Below are 15,632 nucleotides of genomic sequence, written 5' to 3'. Positions count from 1 at the left end.
CGCCTGTAATCCCAGCACTTTGGGAGGCCGAGGTGGGTGGATCACCTGAGGTCAGGAGTTTGAGACCAGCCTGGCCAACATGGTGAAACCCCATCTCTACCAAAAATATAAAAATTAGCCAGGTGTGGTGGTACGTGCCTATCATCCCAGCTACTCAGGAAGCTGAGGCACAAGAATCATTTGAACCTGGGAGGTGGAGGCTGCACTGAGCCCAGATCATGATGCTGCACTCCAGCCTGGGTGACAGAGTAAGACTCCGTCTCAAAAAAAAAAAAAAAAAAAGAAAAAGAAAAGAAAATGGCAAATGTGGAGAAATCTAAGCCAGTGCTCACTATGAGACAGGATGCCCCAATAAGGATTGTTGCCTTTGTGGATATAGAAAAGTAAGGCAGAGTTGACATGCTGGACATATAACAAGTATGACTTGACTGGACTTCAGGAATTTTTAAGTCCTGTACTTAAGTCCTGGAAGGAAGATAGTGCAGTCACGTTAGACTTTGATAACTTAAGTTTATATGAAAAAATTTTAAAGGTAGCAGTCATCCTCCCCTTCCCAGAGCAGGGTGTGAAAGAGTCCAGTCAGGGGTCAGGATCTGGGCAAAGAAGGCATCCAAGCAGAACAGTGTCCAAGCAGGGCAGCAGCCCACTTTGATCATGAGACTGGCCACATAGAGTGGAATTCAGCAAAAAATGCATACACTGAGGATGCTGGGAGCCAGAGAAGGGCTGGCAGAGAGGCAGAAAGGGGGAAGCTCACATAAACTGAAGGTTTTGCATTGTATTTGGAGGTGATAGTGTGAAATAATGCTTTTCAGAATATGTGGCTAGACATAGAAACTGATCTAGCTATAGATATATGTACATTTCCTAGCTGGGAGCAGTGATGCCCCAGTAGCAATGAGCACACTACTGCCTGGATCTTGGTTTCTAAATCCCACTCTCCACTGCACTAACCTCAGGTTCTCTGGAGAAATGGCTGGGAAAGAAGAGAGAAAGAACAAGATGAGTTGGGAACATCTTGTGCCAGAAGATAAGGAAGTGCTCAAAGAATGATGGAGACATCAAAAGAATACAGAAGCCAGCTGAATGGGCTCCCCACCACCACCAACTGCCCAAATAGAGGGAAGTCTGAGCATCAAAATTAGTAATGGTAGCAATGGGTTAAAATCTGTTACCCAAAATAAAAAGTCATGAGTCCACACTGATGATAATTAATGGAAAAATAAATGAGGAGAAAGCTTTCGCTTTAGGAATAGGCCAATAGATAAATGTAGAAGAAATGATTGAATTTTTAAAAAAATCACTGGTGCCTTCATTGCCCTAGTTAATTCTAGCAAGAAATATTAATGGATGACAAGCTGGTGGATGAGACTGGAAAGGGAAATGAGGTTTTTAGAGAATCTCAAAGTATCTTCTCATAAAATACTGATTAATTGTAAAGCAGGTGGTGCAGAGGTGGGGGTAATTTTAGAGTGGAGAAATCTCAGTCAAGTTAGCAAAATAACCAGACCAACAACGGGACATGCCAAGGCCAAGTCAAACCCAACAAGGTGTAGCAGGAAGCGCCCAGCATCACTTCCCCAACATTCTGGTCAAAAATGCATCACCTAGGATGACTCCTAAAGACACTGGGATAAATCCAAATCGAGGGGAATCTGGGAAATAAATGGCCTGTAGTCTTCAAAATTGTCAAGGTCACAGAAGTCAAGAAATAACTGAGATCACAGGAGACCACTGGGTGCAGCCCATGTCCTGGGGTGGATGCCTTTTGTTACCAAGGGCTTTTGGGGAAAACTGGCAAATCATGGATGAGGCCTTTGGGTGAAGGGGAGTTCTCTGTAGGATTCTTAAGGCTTGTCTGTAGTTTCTAAAACACTTTTGAAATCAAAGGGAAAGATTACCCTTCAAGGGAATTGGAAATTCCAAGTGAAATGTTTAACCATTGGCTACAGGCTGTGAGCTGGCCCAGGAGTCAGGCAGCCCCAGGGAGTCACCCGCAAGTGGGCTCCATGCGACGGAGCTTCCCTGCCCTGGATACTCAGAGACAGTCCAGGAAGGTGTGCAACCAATATAGGCCTGGGGAAGGGGCAAGGCCATGATGCGGAAGGCAGGAAGCTTGCCCCGTTCATTCTTCCCTGGAGCACTAAAACCTCTGAACTGCTGGAGAATAGCAACCTGGGACAGGCTGCCTGAGCACATCCCGCCTCCAAGGCCCAGCACAGAGGCCCCCTGAGGCAGGACCCTCAGCAGAGATGCAGATCTGTCATTTCCAAGTCTCACAAATGGAAGAGTGCTGCAGCCCCTGCCCCAGGGGTTCTGATGAACTGAGTCGTGGGTCTGGGCGCCTCCCCACCCACAACGTGTGGCAGGATTGGGAGGCACTGAGCACCCTGTGCAGATGCCCATGAGGGTCTCACCTTCACCTGAGGGAGGGTATCACCTCCGCCTGAGAGAGGGTCTCACCTCCACCTGAGGGAGGGTCTCACCTCTGCCTGAGAGACCTCATCCTGCAGATGCCCACCACGGTCTCACCTCCACCTGAGAGAGGGTCTCACCTCCACCTGAGAGAGGGTCTCACCTCCACCTGAGGGAGGGTCTCACCTCCACCTGAGGGACCTCATTGTGCAGATGCCCACAAAAGTCCTCTGCCTGAGGGCTAAGGAACACAAGCTCAATCCAATCTTTGTTTATGAAAACTGGTAAGAAAATACACTATCGATCTCCGGAATGGTGAAACAGAAGGGCAGTGTGAATCGCCTTACCAACAGATGAAATCAGAAAAACCATATAAGCAGCTCAATAGATGAGAAAATAGTCTGATGCAATTATATTTATTTATGCTTTTAAAAAATAAAAAAAAAACCCAGCTCCTAGGAAACCAGGATTAGAAAAGAATCATCTTAACCCAATACAGGCTGGATATATTTTTTTAAAAGCCTACATCAATGGTGTAAATGTTATACCTGATGATAAAATCTTACAATAATTTCTTTAAAGTAATAAAACAAGGATTGTCTTCTATCACTGTCCCAATTCAATATGATAGAAGAGGCTTTAGCCCTCTCAGTAAGATTACAAAATACTCAAATAGAAGAAACAAAAAAGAGAAAGAAAGGATATAAAAAATTCAAAGGAAGAAACAAAAACTGTTGCCATTAACAGATGATATGAATTCTTTATAGAAAATTACAGTAAAACTAACCAACTAACAAGAGAATTCCCAAAGTTTCTGGCTGTAACCCCAATACACCAGGCTGAGCAGCCACAGACTTCCGAGGTTTGCAGGCTACAACCCGGCCTCATGGCTTGGCTGTGTGACCTGGGCAGGTAACCCAACACCTTCATGTCTCATCTGTGACACGGGGTTATAACAGCCACCAGAGAGCCATTATGAGAATTAAACGTGTTCATAGTTGTGAAAGCACTTAGAACACAGAAGAATTTATTAAAGAAACAAAAATATTTAAAAATCAATTGTGTTCCTCTGTGCCAACAACACAGGCAGAAAATATCATTTAAAATAGCCACACGCGAGTTCATCCTCATGACAGCCTCGCAGATAGTACTACTGACCCCATTCTCCAGATGGAAATTCAGGCTCACAAAGAAGTTAAGAAGTACATCTACAGAGCTAGGAAATAGGGGTGCTAAAAAGTGGGGGAACCAGGTCTGTCTGATTCAAAGCCCGTATTCTTCACATTACAGCTTTTGAGGTATATTGATTGCCCCTCATTTTCCTGCCTTTCTGAGAGCAGGTGAAGGCAGGATTAGAGAGCGCAGTGCTTTGCCAAGAAGAAAGCAGCTGAGAAAAGTAGATTTAAACAAGTGAAAAGAGTTAGCATGTTCCTGGACAGAAAGATTCAACACCATCAGATGCCCACAAGAGTGGCCAGGAAAATCCTAAGTCAAGCAATGCATGTGTGTGTGCGTGTGTGTGTGCGTGCATGTGTGGGCACACATTGGTTATGGGGAAGGAGGCCTCACCAGATATTAAAGCATAGTTTAAAGCCTCTCTAAGTAAACAATGTGGAATTAGTGCATGAATAACCAGGCTAATAGAACAGAATGAAAAGTTCAGAAATAGACCTAAGTGCATATGAGAATTTAATTTTACAAATCAGGAAAAAAAATGGTCATTTTAATAAATGGCACAGAGGCAATTACATAGCTATTTGCAAAATGATGAAAATGGATTCATACCTCACTCCATATACAAGAACCAGTTCCAAATGGATGGAGTTCTAAATGTAAAAATGAAACCAGAAAATTGGTACCAGAAAATTGGTTGGGTTCCTTTAGAACCTGAAAGTGGGGAAATCCTTTCTGCCTATGATTCAAAAACCAGAGGCATGCAAGAAAGGAGTCATAAATTAGACTTGAATTTTTTTTTGTATGGCAAAAAATATATACATGTTGCTGCTGGGAATGCAACATGTTACCACCTGCCGAAGAGGGATTTGGCAATGTCTGGGAAGTTGACATGTTCATTTGCCTTGTGATCCAGCCAACCCATGCCTGGGAATCTCCCCCAAAGATATAGTGGCAAAAATACAAAATGACTATGCAAAAGGCTGAAAACAAGCTTGAGGCTGAATGAGGCCCCCCTGGAGATGCCCATACCCTATTCCTGGAACCCATGAGTACACTGCCTTATGTGGCAGGAGAGGCTCTGCAGATGTGATTAAGGGTAAGAACCTTAATTCAGGGAGGTTATCCAGGTGAATACAAGGTAATCATGAGTCCTTAAAAGTGGAAGTGGGAGACTGAAGAGTGGGCTAGAGAGATGAGAAGGAAGGAGGAGGAAAAAGCCAGAGTCTGAGAGGACTCAACCTGCCCCAGCTGCTCTGAAGATGAAGGAAGGGGATCCCGAGCCACAGACTGTGGTGAGCTCCAGGAGCCGGGAATGACCACGGCTGACAGCACAGTATGGGAACTTCAGTCCTACAACTGCAAGGATTGAATTCTGCCACAACCTGAAGGAGTCTGGAAGCTGACTCATCCCCAGAGCTTCCGGAAGAAACATGGCCCTGGTGAGACCCATGCTGGACTTCTGACCTGCAGAACTAGAAGATGACACATTTATGTTGTATCAGCCACTCAGTTTTTGATGATTTGTTATGGCAGTGATATAAAACTAATACACATCCCAACGCCTGTCAGCAGAGGACTAGCTACATAAACAAACCCCAGCTCATGCACACTGGGCAGACCTGTGCAGGTGTGAGAAGAAAGGACAATTACATGCATGATGCCCAGGGGTGTTCAGGGTGTGCTGTCACAGGAAGACAGCAAGGCACAATATGCCACCTTCCGTGGAAGAAAGAGGAAGTACACACATACGTAGAGCTGTTTATATTGCCAAAAAGAAAATGGATAAACCAAAAGTCTAATAAATACGGTTATCTATGCAGCACACAGGCAACAGGGTAAGGGGACAAATGAACACAAACTTCTCTGAATATCACTTTTTAAATAGTTTTGACTTTGAGATCAAGTAAATGAGTTATATCCTCAAAAATTAGTTTAAAATCCTCCAACAATTTTTTAAAATGTAAGATGAGCTAGGCGCGGTGGCTTACACCTGTAATCCCAGCATTCTGGGAGGCTGAGGCGGGTGGATCACTTGAGGTTAGGAATTTGAGACCAGCCTGGCCAACATGGTGAAACCCCATCTCTACTAAAAATACAAAAATTAGCCGGGTGTGGTGGCGAGCACCTGTAATCCCAGCTACTCAGGAGGCTGAGGCAGGAGAATAGCTTGAACCTGGGAGGTGGAGGTTGCAGTGAGCTGAGATCATGCCACTGCACTCCAGCCTGGGTGACAGAGTGAGACTTCGTCTCAAAATAAATAATTAAATAAAATGTAAAATGATTTTTAAAGAAAGTCAGTGCTAAAAATTGAAGCAAAAAAGCAAAACAAGTCCTGAAATGAATGAACTTAAACCTGTATCGAGATAACCACAATGAGAAAAGAACAGTGTGGCTTTAGAACAGTATTGCAACTGTACTTGTATACTGTAAGTATAAACTAAATACATTATAAATGGAATATAAACTGTAGGTATAAACTGAATATATTATACTTCCATGGTATAACACATTCGAAGGACAAATACTTAAATTTCATTCAGTAGTCTCTGTTAGTCATACCACTGAGATTATAATTTTGAAACTCCTAATAGTATTTGTGTTTTAACATAAAGTTTTCATATAAGTAAGATACACAGGCAAATTCACAGACCACAGGTTGAACCTCTTAATACAACAGGAAGATAAAGAAGATAATCGAGTTAGGAGTCCTAACAAGCACAGTCTTAGTGTAAGGGAAAATATATTTAAAATATACACTTAGGCCAGGCGCAGTGGCTCACACCTGTAATCCCAGCACTCTGGGAGGCCAAGGTGGGTGGATCACCTGAGTTAAGGTGTTCAAGACCAGCCTTGTCCAACATGGTGAAACCTCATCTCTACTAAAAATACAAAACTTAGCCAGGCATGGTGGCGGGTGCCTGTAATCCCAGCTACTTGGGAGGCTGAGGCAGGAGAATCACTTGAACCCAAGAGGCGGAGGTTGCAGTGAGCTGGGATGGTGCCACTGTACTTCAGCCTGGGCAACAGAGCAAGACTCCATCTCAAATAAATAAATAAATAAATAAATAAATAAATAAATAAAATAAAATATACATTTAAGTAACATAACACAACACAACACAACACAACACAACACAACACAACACAACACAACATAACATATACATTTAAGGTCAGTAACCTGAAATTTCATTGGAAATGTCAGTAGGAACTCATGATGCTTCAGAAAGTATGTTCTGTCTACTGGGAAGGTGTCGAAGCAGGGAGCAGCTGGGAGCGACGAGCATGCACCTTGGTGCTCAGGTTATCGTCTTTAAACAGCATTTGACACTCATGAAACCAAAGCCCTGCAGGCGTATTCCATCTCAGCTTGAGGCAGGAAGTCATCAAAGAGCACAGCCTCATGCCGGAACCCCAGGATAGGAAAGCCTCCCTAGGCCAAAGACAGGCCAATTCTAGGTTCAAAAAGAATAATGACTGCAGGTGACTGAAACCCACTGAACAGGTAAGAACCTATGCTTTCCTGATGATACTCAGCAAAAGAGATCACAAGACAGAAAAAGAAAGAAAAATCTATTTAACATTGGAAGAAGTAACCAGGTGACCAATTCCTCACCCTGGAAATTGGTAATTAAGGGAAAAGAGTTAAGCATTTATTCTGCCTTCCTGTATTTGAGAGTAACTAAATAGTCTGAGGGATGAGCAGAGATGCTTCTTTTTAGAGTTCCAACAGCTAAATGAGGAAAGACTGATAGAAGTAGAAAATTATCAACTTGAATATCCTAAGAACATAATTAATTCAGGCAAAGATCACGGATGGATGAGACCATTACATAAAAAGCTGATGGAGAAATTCACAAGGTAGGGATCAGGCTGCTATGCTCTGCCACCCAACTTAGCATCCCTGAGTGGGGCGACTAGACCTACGTGCCTCCAACCTGCTGCAGTAACAGGGAAGCAGTCTTACGGAGGGAGGGAGAAAGGAGGAGAGAGAGAGAGGAAGGGAGGGAGGAAGAAAGGAAGGAAGGGAGGGAGAGAGGAAAGAAGGGAGAGAGGGAGACAGGAAGTAAAGAAGGGAGGGAGGGAGGAAGTAAGGGAGGGAGGGAGGAAAGAAGGGAGGGAGGAAAGAAGGGAAGGAGGGGGGAGAGAAGGGAGGGAGAGAGGAAGGAAAGAAGTGAGGAGGGAGGCAGAAAGGAAAGAAGGGAGGGAGGGATGAAGGGAGGAAGGGAAGGAGGGAGGGAGGGAGGGAGGGAGAGAAGGAGGGAGGGAGGAGTGGAAATGGAATCTACCAGTTCTTTGTAATGAACTTCCAGTTTACAGGGCAAACGGGGTAGAGGAACAGGTCAAGTGACCCCACAAGGATGTAACCAGGTGCATCTCCAATGCAGATGTCCCATGGGATGAGTGGCTGGGTTTTCTCAACGAGGTAACTGCATGGGGGGAAAGGGTGGGGGATTCCACTAGATTAACAGAGCTGTAACCTGTAGTGACAGGAGGCAGATGAGTGGTTGTGGGGATGGGGAGGGTTGGTAGGGAGGGATACTGGGGGCTGCAAGGACACCTTTGAGTGTGAGGAACGTGTTCATTATCTCAACTGTGGTCACAGCTTCCCAGGTGTGTGTATATGTGTAGCTAAGTCAAAAGTTGTCAAACTGTCCACCTTAAATATATGCAGTTTAAACCTGTATGTCAATTGCAACTCAATAAAGCTGTTTACATTTTTTTTAAACAATTTGAGAGACATGACAACAAAATGAATAGTGTGAACCTGCGTGAATCCTACTTTTATCAACACCACCGTAAAGAGGAGTTTTGGAAAATTTGGGGAAATCTGAGTATGAACTGACTATTAGATGATATTAAAATGTTCAAATTGCCAGGTGCGGTGGCTTATATCTATAATAACAGCACTTTGGGAGGCCAAGGCTGACAGATCGCTTGAACTCAGGAGTTCGAGACCAGCCTAGGCAACACAGCAAAACCCTGTCTCTACCGAAAATATAAAAAGTTAGCTGGCATGGTGGCACATGCCTGTGGTCCTAGCTACTCAGGAGGCTGAGACAGGAGGTGTGCTGGAGCCCAGGAGGCAGAGGTTGTAGCGAGCTGAGATCACACCATTTCACTCCTGCCTGGGTGACAGAGTGAGATTCTATCTCAAAAAAATAATAATAATTTTATCAGGTGTGACAATGGTATCATGAGAAAAGATACCCATATTTTCATGTAAAAATTTCTTTTCTTTTTTTTTTTTGAGACAGAATCTCACTCTGTCGCCCAGGCTGGAGTACAGTGGCATGATCTCGGCTCACTGCAACCTCCATCTCCCAGGTTCAAGAGATCCTCCTGCTTCAGCTTCCTGGGTAGCTGGGATTACAGACGTGCACCACCCTGCCCGGCTAATTTTTGTATTTTTAGAGATGGGGTTTCACATGTTGGCCAGGCTGGCCTCGAACTCCCAACCTCAAGTGATCCGCCTGCCTTGGTCTCCTAAAGTGCTGGATTACAGGTGTAAGCCACCACGCCTGGCCAAAGTTTTCACTGAAGTAAGACACACAGGCAAGCTCACAGACCACTGGTGTATACACAAAATAAGCACCCAGATCAAAAGACAGCACTCCTGCCATTCCAGATGCCCCTTCCTCAGGTGGACCCCTCCCAGTCACTGTCACCCCCACAGTAAGTAACCACAAGGGTCCCAGGAAAACCTGTTATTCCAACACCAAAGATTACTTCTTCCTGTTTTGGAACATTCTATAAATGCAATCACACGGTATATGCTACAAGCAGGGGTCTGGTTTTTCTTTTGTTAAACATTATGCCTGTGAAAATCATCCATATTGGCACGTGAACAGGTCTTTCAGACACACGTGTGATGTGTATGGGGGCAAAGTGACATGTGGTCTGAAATATGCTTCAAAATACGCCAATAAAAAAGCAGGGATGGATGGATGCGGCGAAACCCTGAGGATCATTGACTTTTGGTGATGGGTATAAGAGGGCTTACTCTACTATTCTTCCTTTTGCATATATTTAAGATGTTTTACATTAAAAATGTAAAACCTCTTTAGAGGTCAGGTGCGGTGGCTCACGCCTGTAATCCCAGTGCTTTGGGAGGCCGAGGCGGGTGGATCACAAGGTCAGGAGATCCAGACCATCCTGGCTAAACACGGTGAAACCCCGTCTCTACCAAAATACAAAAAATTAGCTGGGCGGGTGGCGGGTGCCTGTAGCCCCAGCTACTCGGGAGGCTGAGGCAGGGGAATCACCTGAACCTGGGAGGCGGAGCTTGCAGTGAGACGAGATGGTGCCACTGCACTCCAGCTTGGTGAGAGAGCAAGACTGTGTTTCAAAAAAAAAAATAAATAAATAAAGTAAAGAAACAGGTTGTATGACATAAGGACAGGATGCTGTGGCTGAGAAACTGTGCTGAGGGTCCCCACATCACTTCATGTCTTTCCCTCCCGGATGAGCTGACATGCAACACTCTCAGACTCTCCTGCAGCGACACGGGGCCATGCGACCAAGTTTTGGGCGACGGAACATGGGCAAAAGGAGCGTCATCCACTCCTAGGCCTGCCTGGACGCACAAATGAGGTCTTGTATGTTGAGCCCTGAAGACGCTGGCATTTCTGTCGCTGTGGCCTGCCTAGCCCTAGCGTAACACCACATTCTAAAGCCTGCAGAGAGTGCCGCCTCCTGGCCTCAGCTACGTGGCATCGTCAGACACCAAAGACCACAGCACGTGCTTCTGTGGGCCAAAAAGTATTGCCCGGCTACTTCTGCAGATGGATTTTAATACTAGAATTGGTTTTCATGAGACATCGTGATTCTTGTCCTATATTTAATCTTAAGCATTTTAAAGTTTGCTTCTATCAATTTAGTCTTCATTTGCTGAGGACTGATTTCCTTTTTTTTTTTTTTGTAATTTTATTATTATTAAAGTTTTAGGGTACATGTGCACAATGTGCAGGTTTGTTACATATGTATACATGTGCCATGTTGGTGTGCTGCACCCATTAACTCGTCATTTAGCATTAGGTATATCTCCTAATGCTATCCCTCCCCCCTCCCCCCACCCCACAACAGTCCCCGGTGTGTGATGATGTGAGGTAGGGCTCTACTGCTATTTTTCCTAAGTAAATATTTGTTCCAGCCCCATTTGTGGGTCTGTCCCATCCAGATGGTTTGTGCCTTCAGGATCCTCCTTAGATTTTCAGAAATGTTTGCTTAATGAAACTTTTGAAGAGGTAGATAGGATTTGTTCCCTAATTTATGGCCAATTTCCAGGAGTGGATTGTCTTGCAGTATAGCACAAGTACAGTCATGAAAACCACAAGGATTTTACTACAGATAATAACTATTTTGAAACTTTACTACTCCTCATAATTTGGCCCTTTATCTTTTTCCTCTTGCTTTTATTGGAACATGGAACTGGCAGATTGCATGGCTTCGCCAATGCCAGCGTGATCCTATTCAAGCCTGGCACTGTCCCGGACCCCTGCATGCTCCAGCACTTACACAGCTGGAGTCGGACTGGAAGTCCCTCGGCAGAGTCCACTCTCTCAGGTCCTGTGGAACCCACCCCCGGCTCTCCCCAGACTCACTCCCTGCCATCCCAGGGCTTGCTCCCCTCCCTCCAGCACCCACCCTCCTTGCTGTCCCTCAAATATAACAGCTTTCCCACAGCTGGAGGTCTTTCTTTCCCAGACAGCACTTTTCTCCTCGACAGCAGAAACTCAGCCAGCTTTGTCTACTGCAATAGCCCCCGTGCCCAGAATAGTGCCTGCTGATAGAACAATCGTCTCTAAAAATATTGTTGAATGAATGCATAGCTAATGACACACAAGCTGTACCAAGCAATTAATCCTATTAGTATATTTAGTAGCTAATTGTGATATAGAATTTTTAAAAACTCAATCAACGACGCTATCCAATTTTGGGTACCTATTTTGAACCACAACTTTCATTTTAACCCTTCTTATCCTTGTCTTATCACCTGGCAGGACCCCAGCCTGACATCTTGTTCTTTGTCTTCCTACATTCTGCCCTAGTATCTGGGCTATCTCCAGCCCCTGGTTCTCCCCCTCCAAGCACACTCATCTCCCCGACACCCCACACCATCATCTGCAGGGGCACCACTCACTCACAGGCTCCAACACTGCTCTTTGGAAATGCCGGCTCCTGGTCTAACAAACGACACACGTACCTGCCCCTGGACAATCCACCGGGAGATGGACGTTTTCCCGTCATAGCCTGGCCGGAACTGAAGGGTGGCGGAGCGTGGGCTGATGTTGGATATGACCAGGTTGGATGGGGCACCAGGAAGGTCTAGAGAGGAACCAGGGAGGAAAGGGAGAGATTTACAGACCGTCACAGCTTAGGAAAGGTATGAAACGTGTCAGCTTCAAAAGTAAACAGTTTCGAAATGATTCTATACCAAAAAAGGATTTGTTCTCAAAAGCATGAAGGTGAGAAGCAGTACAGCTTCTCCAGGGGCATGATTAGTGCATGGTTTTTGCTTTAATAGGGTGACCCAGTGGGCTTTAGGAGACACATGGCTAACATGGCCTCCCTGATGAGAAACTCTGCAGGCACGCGTCATGTCTTATGCATCTCTGTACTTCGTAGGTAATTAAGAGATGCTGGCTGAGTGAGGAAAGGATGTATGAATGTAATTCTTCCTGGCTCCTCAAACCACACAAAGAACGAGCAGGCCGTACTTCCTTTCATAACTACCGCGGCCTCGGAGGGATGGAGGGAAGAGTGCACAGGCCCAGGGTTGCTCCCAGGCGGCGGGACACCCGGTCAGGATCGCTTGCTCCCAGGTGGCGTGACACCTGGTCAGGATCAGGTCTTGAGCCTTAGGCTTCTTGGATTTGGTTTCCAAGACGACCAAATTCTCGTGCAAGTGCAGAACTCTCCTTGCTCTGCCTCTATTCAGTTGCTCGGGCAACTGGATAAGGTGGAAGGTGGATTCTGAATGAGCCTCCCATTGAGGGTGCCCGTGGCTCAAGCCCACTCCTAGATGAGAGACCCTTCAGATGCCGCTCCCCAAAGAGCATCTCCCACTTGGAATTGCAGCACTATGAGTTCAAAGTGAGAGATTTTATGTTACTGTGCCATGCAAAATACTCTAGAGAAAGATAAGGGGATAAAATGGGGAAGAAAAAGAAAAGAAAAATGCAAGGCTAGTGCAGCTTTCAGACCGCACTATCTCTGAGGAATGCTTTCCTCATTTGCTGTTGCTTGGGGTGTTTGAAACCAGGTCTTGCACAGGGACAATGAAAGTATTTTGGTGATCAATTCAGTATCGGCACGGGCAGGGTCTGTAGGATCTCAAGGGTCCTTTCCACATCTAGTTTTTAATGAATTTGAAACAGAAAATGTTTAAATTGAAGGACAAGTGGATTCTTTCCTTTCTATTTCTCAGCTCTCTGGATTTTTAAATGGTTCTTCAATCATTAATGGCGATAAACTTCAAGCACAGTAAACAGAACACGGCATCCCCAAAGCAGTCCTCGCCATCTGATTTGCCTCCAGCCACTACCCAGGATGAGTGGGCAAGACTTTAAGACCCCTCTCCAGCTACAAGCATTCAGCCTTGGCAATTAAGGAACGGCAACTCCAGCGCCTCCCTGCACCTTGGTTATCAGGGGTTTGGCCAAAGCAGCTAGGCCTGTTTCCCCTCTAACACTCCACTCTGTGGCTCCAGACGTAGTGTGGATCACAGTGTTTCTGGAAGCACAGCCTTCTGGAGGTCAGCTAACCCATTCCCCTGCCCTGGATAAACAATGTCCAAGACATTTCAGGAAAACCCTGGTAACTTGCACACAGATGTGCCTCCAGTATTAACCTTGGTCACTGTATATGCCCATTTTTAACCAATTAAACCACACGCCATCATCGTTGATATGGTTTGGCTGTGTCCCCAGTCAAATCTCATCTTGAACTGTAACTCCCACAATTCCCATGTGTCATGAGAGGAACCCAGTGGGAGGTAACTGAATCATGGGGGCAGGTCTTTCCTGTGCTGTTCTCATGACAGTGAGTAAGTCTCACAAGATCTATGGGTTTTAAAAACAGGAGTTTCCCTGCATGGGCTGTTTGCCTGCTGTCATCCATGTAAGACATGACTTGCTCCTCCTTGCCTTCCGCCATGATTGTGAGGCCTCTCCAACCATACGGAACTGTAACTCCATTAAACCTCTTTCTTTTGTAAATGGCCCAGTCTCGGGTATGTCTTTATCAGCAGCATGAAAATGGACTAATACAATCATCGTTACTGTTTTGAAAGTATTCATGGCATTTTAGATATGCATTGGGAACTGGCTTTAAACACTTTCGACATGTCTTCTGGGAACTGGCTGAGGCCAAAGCAGGAGGAGAAGACAGAGGGACGTGAGGCTGTGGTGGAATGCTCTGGAGAATGAGGGTGAAGTGGGGTCAACACCCATTTACCCTCCAGCATCTTGGCAGGAGGCCACTACTCCTTTTCAAGGTACTCAGTGGCTTCCACACCAAAGTGTCAATCAACTTCTAGCCTCAGGAATCTCCAGGAGAAAGGTGACAGCAGGAGGACCGCACACGATTCTACTGACCTGGGGGCACTCCAGAAGAAATGGTGGATGAAGTCACCAGGCCAGCGCCCACAGCAGTCACAGCGGCCACATCGATGGTGTAGGTGGTCAGAGATGAGAGGCCTTGGATCTTGTACTCGTGCGTCGTGCTGTTCAGGGTGTGCGTGAGACGAGAGTCGTTCCTGCCGTACACCTCCCAAGAGATCTGATAGCCTAGAAAGCAACAGGACCAGACCAGCATTGGTCTCCTGAAGGCAAGGGCTCACCTGGATTCCACGGCACCGTCATTGCAGGCTTGGAGCTATGGAGAGCTTGGCTGGATGTGCTGAAGGTGCCTTAGAGCCACCGTGCTACTGACATGAGACACAGGTCGAGGCTCCTTCCTCTGTGCACCCATTGCGATCTCATAAACCTGCTTATGGGAGTGACGGTCCCACCACAGGGGACCATCCCTCCCTACCAGGGCGAGCTTCACAAGGATGGGGCCTATCGGATGCTCTGGTAACCTCAGCACCAGGTGCATGAACTGAAAAATGATGACGGCTGCCAGCCTGCTGTGCTCAATTCAACCATCTCTTGTCAAATTATGAATGCATTTCACCAGTAACTCCACTAAAAAATTTGTATGTATGTATGTATGTATGTATGTATGTATTTTTGAGTCTGCTGCCCAGGCTGAAGTGCAATGGTGCAATCATAGCTCACTGCAGCCTCAACTTCCTGGGCTCAATCCATCCTCTCACCTCAGCCTCCTGAGTAGCTGGGACCACAGGTGTGCACCACCATGCCTGGCTAATTTTTTGTATTTTTTGTAGAGATGGGGTTTCCCCCTGTTGTCCAGGCTGGTCTGGAACTCCTAGGCTCAAGAGATCCTCCCGTCTTGGCCTCCCTAAGTGTTGGGATTACAGCCACTGTACCCGGCCAATCATTTCATTTTTGGAAGCTGATATTTTTTGTACCTTAAATCAATGGCTTGCTCTTCGGTTGCAACTAATTCATGGAAACACTTCTACTTTTTCCTTTACAAAATGACTGAGAGATCACTCTTCTGTTTTGCAAAGTGCTTTGCCTGGAAGTTTCTTTTCACCTGAGTGTGTGAGTTTTGCTTCTAGCTCTCTCTCCCCTTTTCAAATATCCTGTTTTCTAATAAATTTGATTTCCCCCTATACTCTCTTCAGGCCAGTGGGGCCTCACAATGAAAATTTATTCAACCTGGGATTCCACTGTGACTTGGGGCTTAGAGAAAAAAGACCTGCGGGGCACGGTGGCTCACACCTGTAATCCCAGCACTTGGGGAGGCCAAGGCGGGTGGATCACCTGAGGTCAGGAGTTGCAGACCAGCCTGGCCAACATGTGAAACCCCGTCTCTACTAAAATACAAAAATTAGCCATGCATGGTGGCGGGCGCCTGTAATCCTAGCTACTCGGAAGGCTGAGGCACGAGAATCACTCCAACCTGGGAGG

The 15,632-nt window shown here is 45.9% G+C and overlaps 1 protein-coding gene across 5 annotated transcripts in view; it reads right to left on the bottom strand.

The window, feature by feature from the left end:
- SDK1 (sidekick cell adhesion molecule 1) overlaps positions 1-15,632 on the bottom strand; it is a 659,503-nt gene that overhangs the window by 171,397 nt on the left and 472,474 nt on the right. For all 5 annotated transcript variants that reach the window (XM_058442285.1, XM_058442281.1, XM_058442284.1 and 2 more), the window contains 2 exons: positions 14,190-14,381; positions 11,798-11,919 (listed from right to left, as the gene is read on the bottom strand). In XM_058442285.1, the coding sequence (XP_058298268.1) occupies positions 11,798-11,919; positions 14,190-14,381 (314 nt within the window). The remainder of the gene's footprint in view (positions 1-11,797; positions 11,920-14,189; positions 14,382-15,632) is intronic.

Source organism: Hylobates moloch, unplaced genomic scaffold (assembly GCF_009828535.3).
Source record: "Hylobates moloch isolate HMO894 unplaced genomic scaffold, HMol_V3 SCAFFOLD_1, whole genome shotgun sequence".
In the NCBI taxonomy this organism is placed as follows: Eukaryota; Metazoa; Chordata; class Mammalia; order Primates; family Hylobatidae; genus Hylobates; species Hylobates moloch.
This window is presented reverse-complemented; position numbering and strand designations above follow the sequence as displayed.